This window comes from Chrysemys picta, chromosome 17 (genome assembly GCF_011386835.1).
Source record: "Chrysemys picta bellii isolate R12L10 chromosome 17, ASM1138683v2, whole genome shotgun sequence".
Taxonomy (NCBI): domain Eukaryota; kingdom Metazoa; phylum Chordata; order Testudines; family Emydidae; genus Chrysemys; species Chrysemys picta.
The window spans coordinates 26,027,198-26,039,204 of record NC_088807.1 but is presented as its reverse complement, the minus strand read 5'-3'; the positions used below and the strand labels follow the sequence as shown (position 1 = coordinate 26,039,204).

The 12,007-nt window shown below is 65.6% G+C and overlaps 1 protein-coding gene across 1 annotated transcript in view; it reads left to right on the top strand.

Moving 5' to 3' along the window:
* Window positions 1-12,007, top strand: part of CACNA1F (calcium voltage-gated channel subunit alpha1 F) — a 72,322-nt gene that overhangs the window by 47,317 nt on the left and 12,998 nt on the right. Inside the window, exons 32-36 of the mRNA XM_065571244.1 lie at window positions 413-572; window positions 1,409-1,536; window positions 6,619-6,715; window positions 6,833-6,951; window positions 8,312-8,412. Of these exons, the coding sequence (XP_065427316.1) occupies window positions 413-572; window positions 1,409-1,536; window positions 6,619-6,715; window positions 6,833-6,951; window positions 8,312-8,412 (605 nt within the window). The remainder of the gene's footprint in view (window positions 1-412; window positions 573-1,408; window positions 1,537-6,618; window positions 6,716-6,832; window positions 6,952-8,311; window positions 8,413-12,007) is intronic.

Here is a 12,007-nt window from a genome sequence, read left to right as displayed (position 1 = left end):
CCACTCCCCTTGGGGCTCTGCCATCTCCCCAACTCCCCCCCCCCAGGGAGCCCTGATGCCCCAACTGCCCCCAGGAATCTGCCGTCTCTCCAACTTCCCCCCTGAGGCCCCCAATGTCCCAACTCCACCCCAGGGCTCCACTGTCCCCCCAACTCTCCACCCTGGGGTAGGCCTGGGGGGCGGCGTGGAGCTGGGTGGGGCCGGGGGCTGCTGTGGGGCTGGGCTGGGCCGGGTGTTGGGAGCGCCGTGGGGCTGGGCCGGGTGCTGGAGAAAGCAGGGGGTACCATGAGGCACCATGGGACTGGGTGGGGCCAGGTGCTGTGGGGCTGGGCCGGGTGCTGGAGGGGGCAGGGGGTACCGTGGGGCGCCACGGGGCTGGACGGGGGCCCGGCTGACCCCCCCGGCCCCCCAGGTGCGCCACGGGGGAGGCCTGGCAGGAGATCATGCTGGCCAGCCTGCCCGGGAAACGCTGCGACCCCGAGTCGGACGTGGGGCCTGGCGAGGAATTCACCTGCGGGAGCCACTTCGCCATCGTCTACTTCATTAGCTTCTTCATGCTCTGTGCCTTCCTGGTGAGCCCCCCGGCGCCCCCCACCTGCCCCCGGGGAACCCCCCGTCCGCCGGAGCCCCCTGCCCCCCGGCGCCCCCCACCTGCCCCCTGGGAACCCCCCGTCCGCCGGAGCCCCCTGCCCCCGGGCACCCCCCACCTGCCCCCCGGGGACCCCCCATCCGCCGGAGCCCCCTGTGTCCCCCATGGGCACCCCCCGCCCTGCCCCTTGTCCGCCGGAGACCCCTGCCCCCCGGCACCCCCCACCTACCCCCAGGGACCCCCCGTCCGCCAGAGCTCGCTGTGTCCCCCATGGGCACCCCCCACCTGCCCCCCGGGGACCCCCTGTGTTCCCCATGGGCACCCCCCGCCCTGCCCCCCGGTGCCCCCACCTACCCCCGGCGACCCCCCGTCCTCCAGAGCTCGCTGTGTCCCCCATGGGCACCCCCCGCCCTGCCCCCCCGGGACCCCCATCCGCCAGAGCCCCCTGCCACCCGGCGCCCCCCACCTGCCCCCCTGGGACCTCCAGTCCGCCGGAGCCCCCTGTGTCCCCCATGGGCACCCCCCACCCTGCCCCTCGTGGGACCCCCTCATCCACCAGATCCCGGCCCCCCGTGGGCACCCGGCTCCTCCACCATGGGATCCCCCCGTCATCTGCCAGAGGGCCCAGGGCTCCCCATGTTCCATGGGCACCAGCCCCCCCAGGGCTACGCCCCTTTCCTGGGAGTCATTTGCCCCCTCAACCCCCCAATCTGCCATAATCCCCCAGTGCCCCCTATGCTGTATGGGCACGAGATGTCCCCCCATGGGGACCCTGCCCCCCCTCTTTTCGCTGCTTGACCTCTGACACCCCACCCCCAGATCATTAACCTCTTTGTGGCTGTGATCATGGACAATTTCGACTACCTGACCCGGGACTGGTCCATCCTGGGCCCCCACCACCTGGACGAGTTCAAACGCATCTGGTCGGAGTACGACCCCACCGCCAAGTAAGGGCCCTGCCCTGGACCCCCCAGCCCCTCAATGGTTCCCCCAGACCCCCAACCCCCCAATTCCCCCGGGCCCCCAACCTCCCTCAGCCCCCCGATTCCCCAAGCCCCCCAAATTCCCCTGGGACACCCCAACCCCACAATGACATCTCCAGACCCCCCCCAACCTCCCAATTCCCCCAGGTCCCCCACACCCCCAAGTTCCCTGGGACCCCTGTCACAGACTCACTGCTCGTGCCCCGTATGGTCCCTGGGGGGAGCCCCCTTCACTGTGACAGCCCTTCTCAGGGGTCCCCTCTCTCCCGGGGGCCAACCCCTCCACCTCCTGGAGCCACATGTCCCTGTCCCCTTGCTCTGGACCCCCCCGTCCCAGAGGGAGTAACACCTCCCTCCCCATCCCCCCACTCCCAGAGGGGGTAACGCCCCCTTGGTCCCCCCCGCTCCCAGAGGGGGTAACGCCCCCCCCGTCTCCCTGCTCCCAGGGGGAATGACCCCTCCGATCTCTAGACCGGAGCCAGCGTCACACAGCAGGGTTTATCCAGTGTCAGGAAACTCTCCGGCCTCAGGCCTGGCCCCCCTCAGCCCAGCACATCCCAGTCTCCCCTGCATCCAGGGGGGCTCTGCCTGCCTCCTCCCCCCAGTCCTGAGCCCCCCCCCCCCCCCCCCCCCGCCCCAGCAGCTCCTCTCCTGGCCTTTGTCCTCTGTCCCAGGTAAACAGTTCGCCGGGCCCCTCTCTCCTCCCTCCTTTGTTCCCTCTGGCTGGAACCGGCTGACGGCCGAGCTGGGGTGGCCTCGTAGTCTCCAGGTCAGGAGTAGTTGGGGTTCCCCATCTCCAGGCCGTTGTCCGGGGGTCCCGGCTGCTAGGCGAGGTCACACCTGGTCCTCTGCACCAACAAACCGTCTCCCACCACCTTGTTACACACGCAGCACACAGGGAAACTGAGGCGCACACGCTAGTCATGTACAACACTACAAAAATCCCCGGCTTCGACACCCCCCCCCAATCCCCTGACTCCCCTGGGCCCCCAAGCCCCTCAGTCCCCCAGGAGCCCCACAACCCCCAATTCCCCTGGGCCCGTAATGATGCTGGTTCTGGTGGGACCCAACTGAGAGTGCCAATTCAGGACAAATCGCTTAAAACAGGGCAGTTACAGCCCAAGGCTGGGGTCTTTCCACCTCTAAGGCAAACCAAACCAGCCAGACTAGGAGGACTTCGGTCTCACCCCACTGGCTAACCGCAAGTCTCACAAGCAATCCCCTTACACACTCCAGTTTCCCAGTACTCCCACCAGTGCCACTTGTTGTGGGGACGAATGGTTATGAAAACTGTCACGGACTCACAGATCGTGCCCACTCTTGGCCCCGTGCGGTCCGTGGGGGGTGCCCCTTTCAGTGAGACAGCCCTTCTCGGGGTCCCCTCTCTCCCAGGGGTCAGGCCCCTCCACCTCCTGGAGGCGCACCCCTCTGAGCCTTAGCACGTCTGTCTCTGCCGTGGGCCCCCTCAGGGAGTCCCCTCGCTCTGGGGCCCCCCGGGGCCTCCACCCCCGAAGGGGTTGATGCCCCCCCTCCCCCCCCCCCGTTCTCTTGCCTGGAACGACTGTCAGCCAGCGTCACACAGGAGGGTTTATTGAGAGTTGAACACAGCACAGGAAACTCTCCGGCCTCAGGCCTGGCCCCCCTCAGCCCAGCACATCCCAGTCTCCCCTGCATCCAGGGGGGCTCTGCCTGCTCCCCCTCTCCAGCCCCGAGCCCCCCTGCTCCCCAGCTGGGCATCTGATACCCCCGGCCCCAAGCCAGGGAAACAGGGTCGCCTGGGCCCCTCTCCCCTCTTCTGTCCTCTGGCCCCTTGGGCTGGGACCGGCTGGTCCGGTCACCGGGGTCCTCTCCCCGCAGCCCATTGTCCCCCCACTGGCCAGAACCGGCTGCGTCTCCTCAGCTGGGCCTCTGGGTCACCAGGTCACCGGTCGCTGGGGTATCCGTCCTCCCGGCCATCGGCTGGGTCCCCACGTCCTCTCTCCGGTCCTCTGCAAAACACACTCCCTCTCCCCTCACCTCGTTACACCAGTAACACCCAGGGAAACTGAGTCCCACCCCCTCCGCATGCAAACCATTGAAACTCCACAGAAAACAAGAACACCCCCACTTAGGGTTACCACACGTCTGGTTTTTCCCGGACATGTCCGGCTTTTCGGCAATCAAACCCCCGTCCGGGGGAATTGCCAAAAAGCCAAACATGTCCGGGAAAATGCCGGCTCTGCTCCTCCCCTGACTCTTAGGCTTTGTTTAAGAGCCGAGCGCTACGGGCTTTGGGCAGCCCCCGTGCCTCCAGACCCTGCGCCGCCGGAGCCCGGGAGGGAAAGTGCCCGGCTGGGGGCGCAGGGTCCGGAGGCAAGGGGGCTGCCCAAAGCCCGAGCGCTACCGGCTTCACGGTTTGCCGGGCAGCCTCCAGACCCTGCGCTCCCGGCTGGGCGCTTCCCCTCCCGGGCTCCAGCTGCGCTGGGGAAGCGCCGGCCGGGGACGCAGGGTCTGGGGGCTGCCCGGCAAACCGTGAAGCCGGTAGCGCTCGGGCAGCCCTTTTCGCGTGGCTGGGAGTGGGAGGGGGAAGGGGGCGGAGTTGGGGCGGGGCTGGGGGCGGGAAATGGGCGGGGCAGGGGGGTCCTCTTTTTTTATTTGTTAACTATGGTAACCCTACCCCCACTTCATCACAAAAACCAGTACCCCAGTAAAAGAAAAAGGTTCTCCCGATCCCAGAGAACCAAGCCCCAGACCCAGGTCAATATACAAATCCGATCTTACCCACAAATCACGCTGTGGCCAATCCTTCAGAATCTAAAATCTAAAGGTTTATTCGTAAAAGGAAAAAGATCGAGATGAGAGTTAGAATTGGTTAAATGGAATCAATGACATACAGTAATGGGGGAGTTCTTGGTTCAGGCTTGCAGCAGCGATGGAATAAACTGCAGGTTCAAATCAAGTCTCTGGAATACATCCCCCGCTGGGATGGGTCCTCAGTCCTTTGTTCAGAGCTTCAGTTTGTAGCAAAGTCCCTCCAGAGGTAAGAAGCAGGATTGAAGACAAGATGGAGATGAGGCATCCGCCTTATATAGTCTTTTCCAGGTGTAAGAACCTCTTTGTTCTTACTGTGGAAAATTACAGCAACATGGAGTCTGGAGTCACATGGGCCAGTCCCTGCATACTTTGCTGAGGTACAAGGCGTATCTGCCTTCTCTCAATGGGTCCATTGTATAGCTGATGGTCCTTAATGGGCCATCAAGCAGGCTAGGCAGAGCTACCACCAACTTGTCTGGGATGTCACCCAGAAGCATAGCATATGTTTGCCATACAGACAGTATAGAGCCAATATTCATAACTTCAACTACAAAACTGATACACACATATAGACAGCATAATCATAACCAGTAAACCAGAACCTTGTCCTAGACACCCCCTTTGACCCCCTTTATACAAGTTTTGGTCCCACTACAGGACCTTGGTTGCAACCATGTTCTATACGGTCCCAGTTCAAATCAATAAAGTGACAGACCCCCAGCCCCCTAACGACCCCAGGCCCCCAAACTCCCAATTCCCCCACACCCCAATTTCCCTGGGACACCCTGTGACGAAGTGGCCTTTATTCATCTGGTTATGTTGCATGTGAGTCTTACTGTCCTATACTAATACTGTGTGTGCCTCAGTTTCCCTGTGTGCTGCCCCAGTGCTTCGGGGGTGGGAATTGGGGGGGTGATTTTGCTGAGGCCCTGGGGCAGGTGAGGTTGCCCAGGTGTCTGCACCTGTTAACCTGAGACCGAGGAGGGGGGTGCGGCCAGGTGACACCTTTGGCCCGGGAGGAGGGTCAAAGGAGGGTGTCGGGGGGGGGTGTCGGAGGCTGGCCGTCTGCGTGGGGGGCTGGACGGGGGAGCCCAGGGCGTCTGGTGCAGGATTCCCAGGATGGGCTTGGCTGAAAGTCCCTGATTTCTGCGCTAACGAGCTCTGCCCTACGCCGTGTTCCTGTGTTCCCGTTGGGCGGACAGTCGCGTCTGGCTGCGGAGTTGGGGGGCAGGGCCCCCCCAGGACCCCACCCGGGGGGCAGGGGAGGCCAAAGGCTCCGGGGTCAGACCCAGGAAGGTGAAGCCGTGGGAGCTGCTGGCCCTGGACACAGTCTGCTCCGAGAGAGGAGATTTCACCAGAGTCCTGCCTGGGTTCGTAGGGAGCAGCTCCGGAGCATCGCCCGGGGACCCCGTGACACCCCCCAACCAGGGCCAGCTCTAGGCACCAGCCGACCAAGCACGTGCTTGGGGCGGCACCTCAGAAGGGGCGGCCGAGGGTGGGGTGGCGGGGGGCGCTCGAGGGGTTTTTTGTTTTCGTTTGTTTTGGCCGGGCAGCGTGGGGGTGTTTCGGCGGCGCGGCACTGGGGGGGGGGGGGCTTCGGCGGCGCTCGGGAGGGCGGGGCTTTGGGCAGCCCGACCCGGCGTGGCGCTTGGGGGTTTGGGCGGCCTGACGTAGCGCGGCATTGGGGGGGGGGCTTCGGTGGTGCTCGGGGGGGGCAGGGGTTTGGGCAGCCCGGTGCGGCAAGGCGCTGGGGGGGCGGGCGGGGGTTTGGGCGGCCCGGCCCGGCGCTCAGGGGAGGGGGTCAGCGGCGCGGCGCTGGGGGGGTGGAGGGTGTTACGGCAGAGCGGCGCTCTTCTTTTTTGACTGGGGCCGCAAAAAAGTTAGACCCGGTCCTGCCCCCAACCCCCAATTCCCGAGACCCCCACACCCCCAATTCCCCTGGGACCCCCCAATTCCCCTGAGACCCCCCACAACCCCCAGTTCCCCCACACCCCCAATTTTCCTGGGACCCTCCAATTCCCCCTGGCCTCCCACACCCTCAATTCCCCTGGGACCATTCCCCCAGGCTCCCCACACCCCCAATTCCCCTGGGACCCCCCAATTCCTCCAGGCCCCCCACAGCTCCCCTCCCTACTCACAGCCCCAGCTCTATCCCCCCCCCTTGCCACTCCCCCATCCACCACCAGGGGCAGCAGGCCCCCCACCTGGCACACAGCTCCCCTCACCTTCCCCCCACCCCATTTCTCTCCCCAGGGGCCGCATTAAACACTTGGACGTGGTGACTCTGCTACGCCGGATCCAGCCGCCCCTCGGCTTCGGGAAGCTCTGCCCCCACCGCGTGGCCTGTAAGGTCAGGACGCCTGGGTTCTCTCTCGGCTCTGGGAGGGGGAGTGGGGGCTAGTGGTTAGAGTGGTGGGGGCTGGCTGGGAGCTCGGACACCTGGGTTCTATCCTTCCTCTCTCCGCAGAGGCTGGTGGCCATGAACATGCCCCTCAACGCAGATGGCACCGTCACCTTTAACGCCACCCTCTTTGCCCTGGTCCGCACCTCGCTAAAGATCAAGACCGAAGGTGAACCCCAGGGGGTGTGGGGCAGGGGTACTGTGGGGGTCTGGTGTCTCTGGGCCCGGCCTGGCTCGGGGAGGGGGGGCTCGAGCGAGCGCTGTGGCGTGATCCATAGACCTCTGGGTCTGTACACAACGGAGTCGATGGGGGCTGGACATGCTGGGGGGGCAAAGAGTTAACTGGAGATGGGGGGGACTGGGATTCCCCCCCCCCAACCCCCTGGGAAAAATAATTTTTTTGGAGAACCGTTGAGCTACGAAATGCTGCAGGGGAGCATCATGGGAGTTGTAGTTCAGCTGCCTACCTTCTCGTATTCTCCTCCATGGGCTGGGAGGGGTGGATGGACTACATCTCCCATGATGCACCACAGCCGCCTTTCTTGGTGAGTTCCTGCAGGGCATCATGGGAGTTGTAGTTCAGGGGCTTCATGGGCGTCGTTCTGGTGCCTCACATTGCAGGGTCTCTCTGAGTCAGGGTTCCCGGATGGACTACATCTCCCATGATGCACCACTTTCTCAAATGCAGCCACTGTGGCCCCATGCAGCCACCAGGGGCTTTTCTTGCGGCCACAGCCTCCTGGGTGGTGATGCGGGGGCAAAGCAGCGGCTCCTCCCATTGGTTCCCCACCTTCCCGGGGGGTGGGCTTCGGATCCAGCCCCAGGCTCAGTCCCCCCCATCGCCCTAACCCCCCCTGCTTCCGCCAGCCCCCATCGCCCCGCGCCCTCCCCCACCTCGGGCTTCATTTGTCCCCCAGCTTGTCTGCTGGGAAAAGTGATCGTAACAAACAGACTGATTTACTAGCCAGCAAGTCTTAAGCGCCTTATTTGGGTTTCTATCGCGTGTGGGGCCAGTAACGGACAGAGACAACTGGACATTATTGTTATCATTGAACCCTACACAAAGAACGTGCGGTGCGGTGGACGTGTTAGTATGTCAGGGCAGCCACCGGCAAGAGTCGGCCACCAAAAAATGTGACCTGAGAACTCCTAGTGGAGAGTCACTGCAAGGCATGATGGAGTGGTAGTTTGGTGCCTCTCAGTCCCTGTTATCTATGAGTTGGGCTCCCAGCTGGACTTCATCTCCCAGGAGGCACCATGGTGTAGCCTCTAGGAGAGTCACTGCAAGGCATCATGGGAGTGGTAGTCCAGGGCCATTGTGGGAATTGTTCTTTTTTGCCTCATTCCAACCCCTCCACCCCATTCTCCTGACCCAGCTACAACTCCCATGATGCCTCACGCTCTCCCCTCTTAGCTAGGGGAGACCGTCCCCGCCACTGGCCAAAGTGCATCATGGGAGTCCCGCCCAGGAAACCAGCCCCACAGGGGGCCATGGGGCCTCTGACCTGTAGCTCACGGTGCCGGGCCTCCCATGTCACCCCCCAGGGACTTGGACCAAGCCAACAAAGAGCTCCGGGCCGTCATCAAGAAGATCTGGAAGAGAACGAAACCCAAACTCCTGGACGAGGTGATACCTCCGCCAGAAGGTGAGAAACACCCACCATGACCACCACCACATACAGCCGGGGAGAGAACCCAGGAGTCCTGGCTCCCAGCCCCCCTGCTCTAACCACCCGCCCCCACTCCCCTCCCTGAGTTGGGAGAGAACCCAGGAGTCCAAGCTCCCAGCCCCCCCTGCTCTAACCACCAGACCCCACACCCCTCCCAGAGCCGGGGAGAGAACCCAGGCGTCCTGAGCCCCCTCTCTCGCCCTGCAGAGGAGGAGGTCACGGTGGGGAAGTTTTACGCCACGTTCCTGATCCAGGATTATTTCGGAAGTTCCGGAAGCGGAAGGAAAAGGGGCTTCTGGGGCCGGACGCCTCCCCCAGCAACTCCACCGCCCTGCAGGTGAGACCCCCGTCCTGGGGACACAGGGCCAGCTGGAGGTGATGGGGGGGACACGGGGCAGGCTAGAGGTGATGGGGGGGACACGGGGGCCGGCTGGAGGCGGAGGGGGGCGGGACCCGGGGCCGGCTGGGGGCAGCGGGGGGAGGACACTGGGCTGGCTGGGGGGGCACACCGGCAGCCGCCCACGGTTCAGGTCTCCCCCCAGGCCGGGCTGCAGACCCTGCAGGACCTGGGCCCCGAGATGCGCCGGGCGCTGTCCTGCGACCTGGAGGAGGGGGAGGAGGCGGCCGGGGAGACCCTGTGTGAGGAGGAGCAGCTGACGTGCCAGGTGAGACCCCCCCCGTTCCCCACCCAGCACCCGCTTTCCCCTCCCGCCACGGCTCCCGGTACCACCCCCGTCTGCCCCCCTCCCCAGCACCCCGTCCCCCCCCAGCACTCGCTTTCCCCTCCCGCCACGGCTCCCGGTACCACCCCCGTCTGCCTAGCCCCCCTGGGTGTCCCCCAAGCCCCCCTTTCCTGCAGCGAAGCCCCCACCCCCAATTAACCCCTCCCCCCGTGTTACCACAGACCCCAGAGGGACTGCTCGGCAGCGCCCCCGACCACCACCCCACGGCGCCCATCTCCGCCCCGTCCGAGGGGGGTGGGGAGCCCCTGGCCAACAGGCTGCTGGACCCCCGGCGCCCCTCTTCCGCCAGTCTGGCCAGGACCCCCCAACGGCCCCCCCAGCTATGAGGAGAATGAGGGGGGGGCAGGAGGAGCTGCCAGAGCTACCCCACATCCCCAGCAGGCGCCACATGAGCAGGTACCGGATACCGGGGTTCTCTCCCCGGCTCTGGGAGGGGAGGGGGGCTGGTGGGTTGGATCAGGGGGGCTGGGAGGGGAGTGGGGGCTGGTGGTTAGAGCAGGGGGGCTAGGAGCCAGGACGCCTGGGTTCTCTCCCCGGCTCTGGGAGGGGAGTGGGGGCTGGTGGTTAGAGCAGGGGGGCTGGGAGCCAGGACTCCTGGGTTCTCTCCCCGGCTCTGGGAGGGGAGGTGGGGGCTAGTGGTTAGAGCAGGAGGGGCTGGGAGCCAGGACTCCTGGGTTCTCTCCCCGGCTCTGGGAGGGGAGTGGAGGCTGGTGGGTTGGATCGGGGGGGCTGGGAGCCCGGACTCCTGGGTTCTCTCCCCGGCTCTGGAGGGGAGTGGGGCTGGTGGGTTGGATCAGGGGAGGCTGGGAGCCAGGACTCCTGGGTTCTCTCCCGGCTCTGGGAGGGGAGTGGGGGGCTGGTGGGTTGGATCGGGGGGGCTGGGAGCCAGGACTCCTGGGTTCTCTCCCCGGCTCTGGGAGGGGAGTGGGGGCTGGTGGGTTGGATCAGGGGGGGCTGGGAGCCAGGACTCCTGGGTTCTCTCCCCGGCTCTGGGAGGGGAGTGGGGCTGGTGGTTTAGAGCAGGGGGGCCTGGGAGCCAGGACTCCTGGGTTCTCTTCCCGGCTCTGGGAGGGGAGTGGGGCTGGTGGGTTGGATCAGGGGAGGCTGGGAGCCAGGACTCCTGGGTTCCCGATGTCCGTGTGTGTCTGTCCAGGCGGAGCTCCGACGGGAGCTGTATCCCCCCCGACGGTGCATGAAGAGCCCACCCCCAGCCGAGGAGGGACAGCGAGGGGACTGCGGGGCAGCAAGGCTACAATAGCCGGGAGGAGGACTCAGAGAGCCTGGCTTCTCGGGACAGGTGGGCGCTGAGATGCAGCCATCTCTGGGGCGGGGCGGCTGGGGAACAGCCGCACATAACGCCTCATGGGGAGGACTCTCCCACGTTGGGATTGAGCTCGGGACGCCTGGGTTCCCACCCTGACTCTTGTGGGTTGGAGCTGGAGTGGGGCTTGGGTTTAGCCCACCTCCTAGTGATTAGGGAGCACCCCCCACATTGCCCCACGGGGCAGCTGGACGGGGGGCGGGGCTCACTGAGGTGTTTTCTGTCCCTCTCTCTCCTGCTGCGTCCTTTGTCTTCCCTTCCTTCATTTTTGACCCCCTGGGGTTCGGCCCAGATGCCGGGGTTCCCCCTTCCTCTCTTCCTCTGCCCCCTTCCTTCCTTTATTTCTTTCATTCCTTCTCCGGCTCAGGCAGCCGTGTCTGGGGGACGCCCGGCTCTACCGGCACCGCTGGAACAATGGCTATGGGGGGTCCCTGCCGCTGCCCCACCGCCGCCTCTCCAACGCCCACCCGGATGGGGGCCTGGGGGCCGCCTGGCAAGCGCCGACGCCTCTGCCCCCCACGCCCGCAGGTAGAGGACTGGCGGGGCCAGGGCTAGCAAAGAGGAGGGTGAGGGGCCACAGGGATGGGGCTGGGGGGGTGGGGCAAACACCTGGACGTGGTGCTGGGGGCGGGGCAAGAGATAAAGATAGGGTGGTGGGTGGAGCTTGTGGAGGGGCTGGAAGGTGCATGTGGCGGATTGTAAGGGGCGGGGCTAGGGGAGGGGCTGGAAGGAACATTGAGGCAGGATAAGGGGCGGGGCTATGGTTGTGGGCGGGGCTAGGGGAGGGGCTGGAAGGAACATTGATGCGGGGCAAGGGGCGGAGTTAAAGTGGGCAGGGGAGGGGAGATTTGGGGCTGGGGCAAGGTGGGAGGGGCAGGGGGTGGGGCTTGATGGGGAAGGGGCGGGGCCTGGGCTGGGGGCATGTGAGCGCTGGGGAGTAACGCCTCCCCCCCCCCCCCGTTGCCCCCCCAGGCCGGAAGCCGCCTTCCTCATGCAGTGTTTGCAGCGGCAGGGCAGCTGTGAGGACATGCCCATCCCGGGCACCTACCACCAGAACGCCCCGGCCCGGCGCCACCCCCCCCAGGTACCCGGGGGGGCGGGGCTGTGCACGACCTGCACCTGGGGCCGCCTCTCGCACGGCCATTCGAACGAGGCGGCCTGCTCAGACGATCTGTGGCCGGCAGGCGTGCGAGGTGGCAGAGCCGGTGCAGAGCTCTCTCGCTCTCGGTCGCGGTGTCCCGGCTGGTCAGTGCTCGGGCCAGGCCCGGCTCTAGGCACCAGCACAGCGAGCCCGTGCTCGGGGCGGCACAATTCCAGGGGGCGGCACTCCGGGCAGTTGTGCTCTCGGCGCTTGGGGGTGGGGCAAAAAACCTAGAGCCGGCCCTGCTGGGGACGGGCACCTAGCGCCCGCTGGGGGGTGGGTGCCCCCTTTGGTGCCACGGGTCGTCTCCCAGCCTGTGTCCATAACAGCCAGCTCTGCACGTGGGGCTGAGCTGCCGGGCGTGTG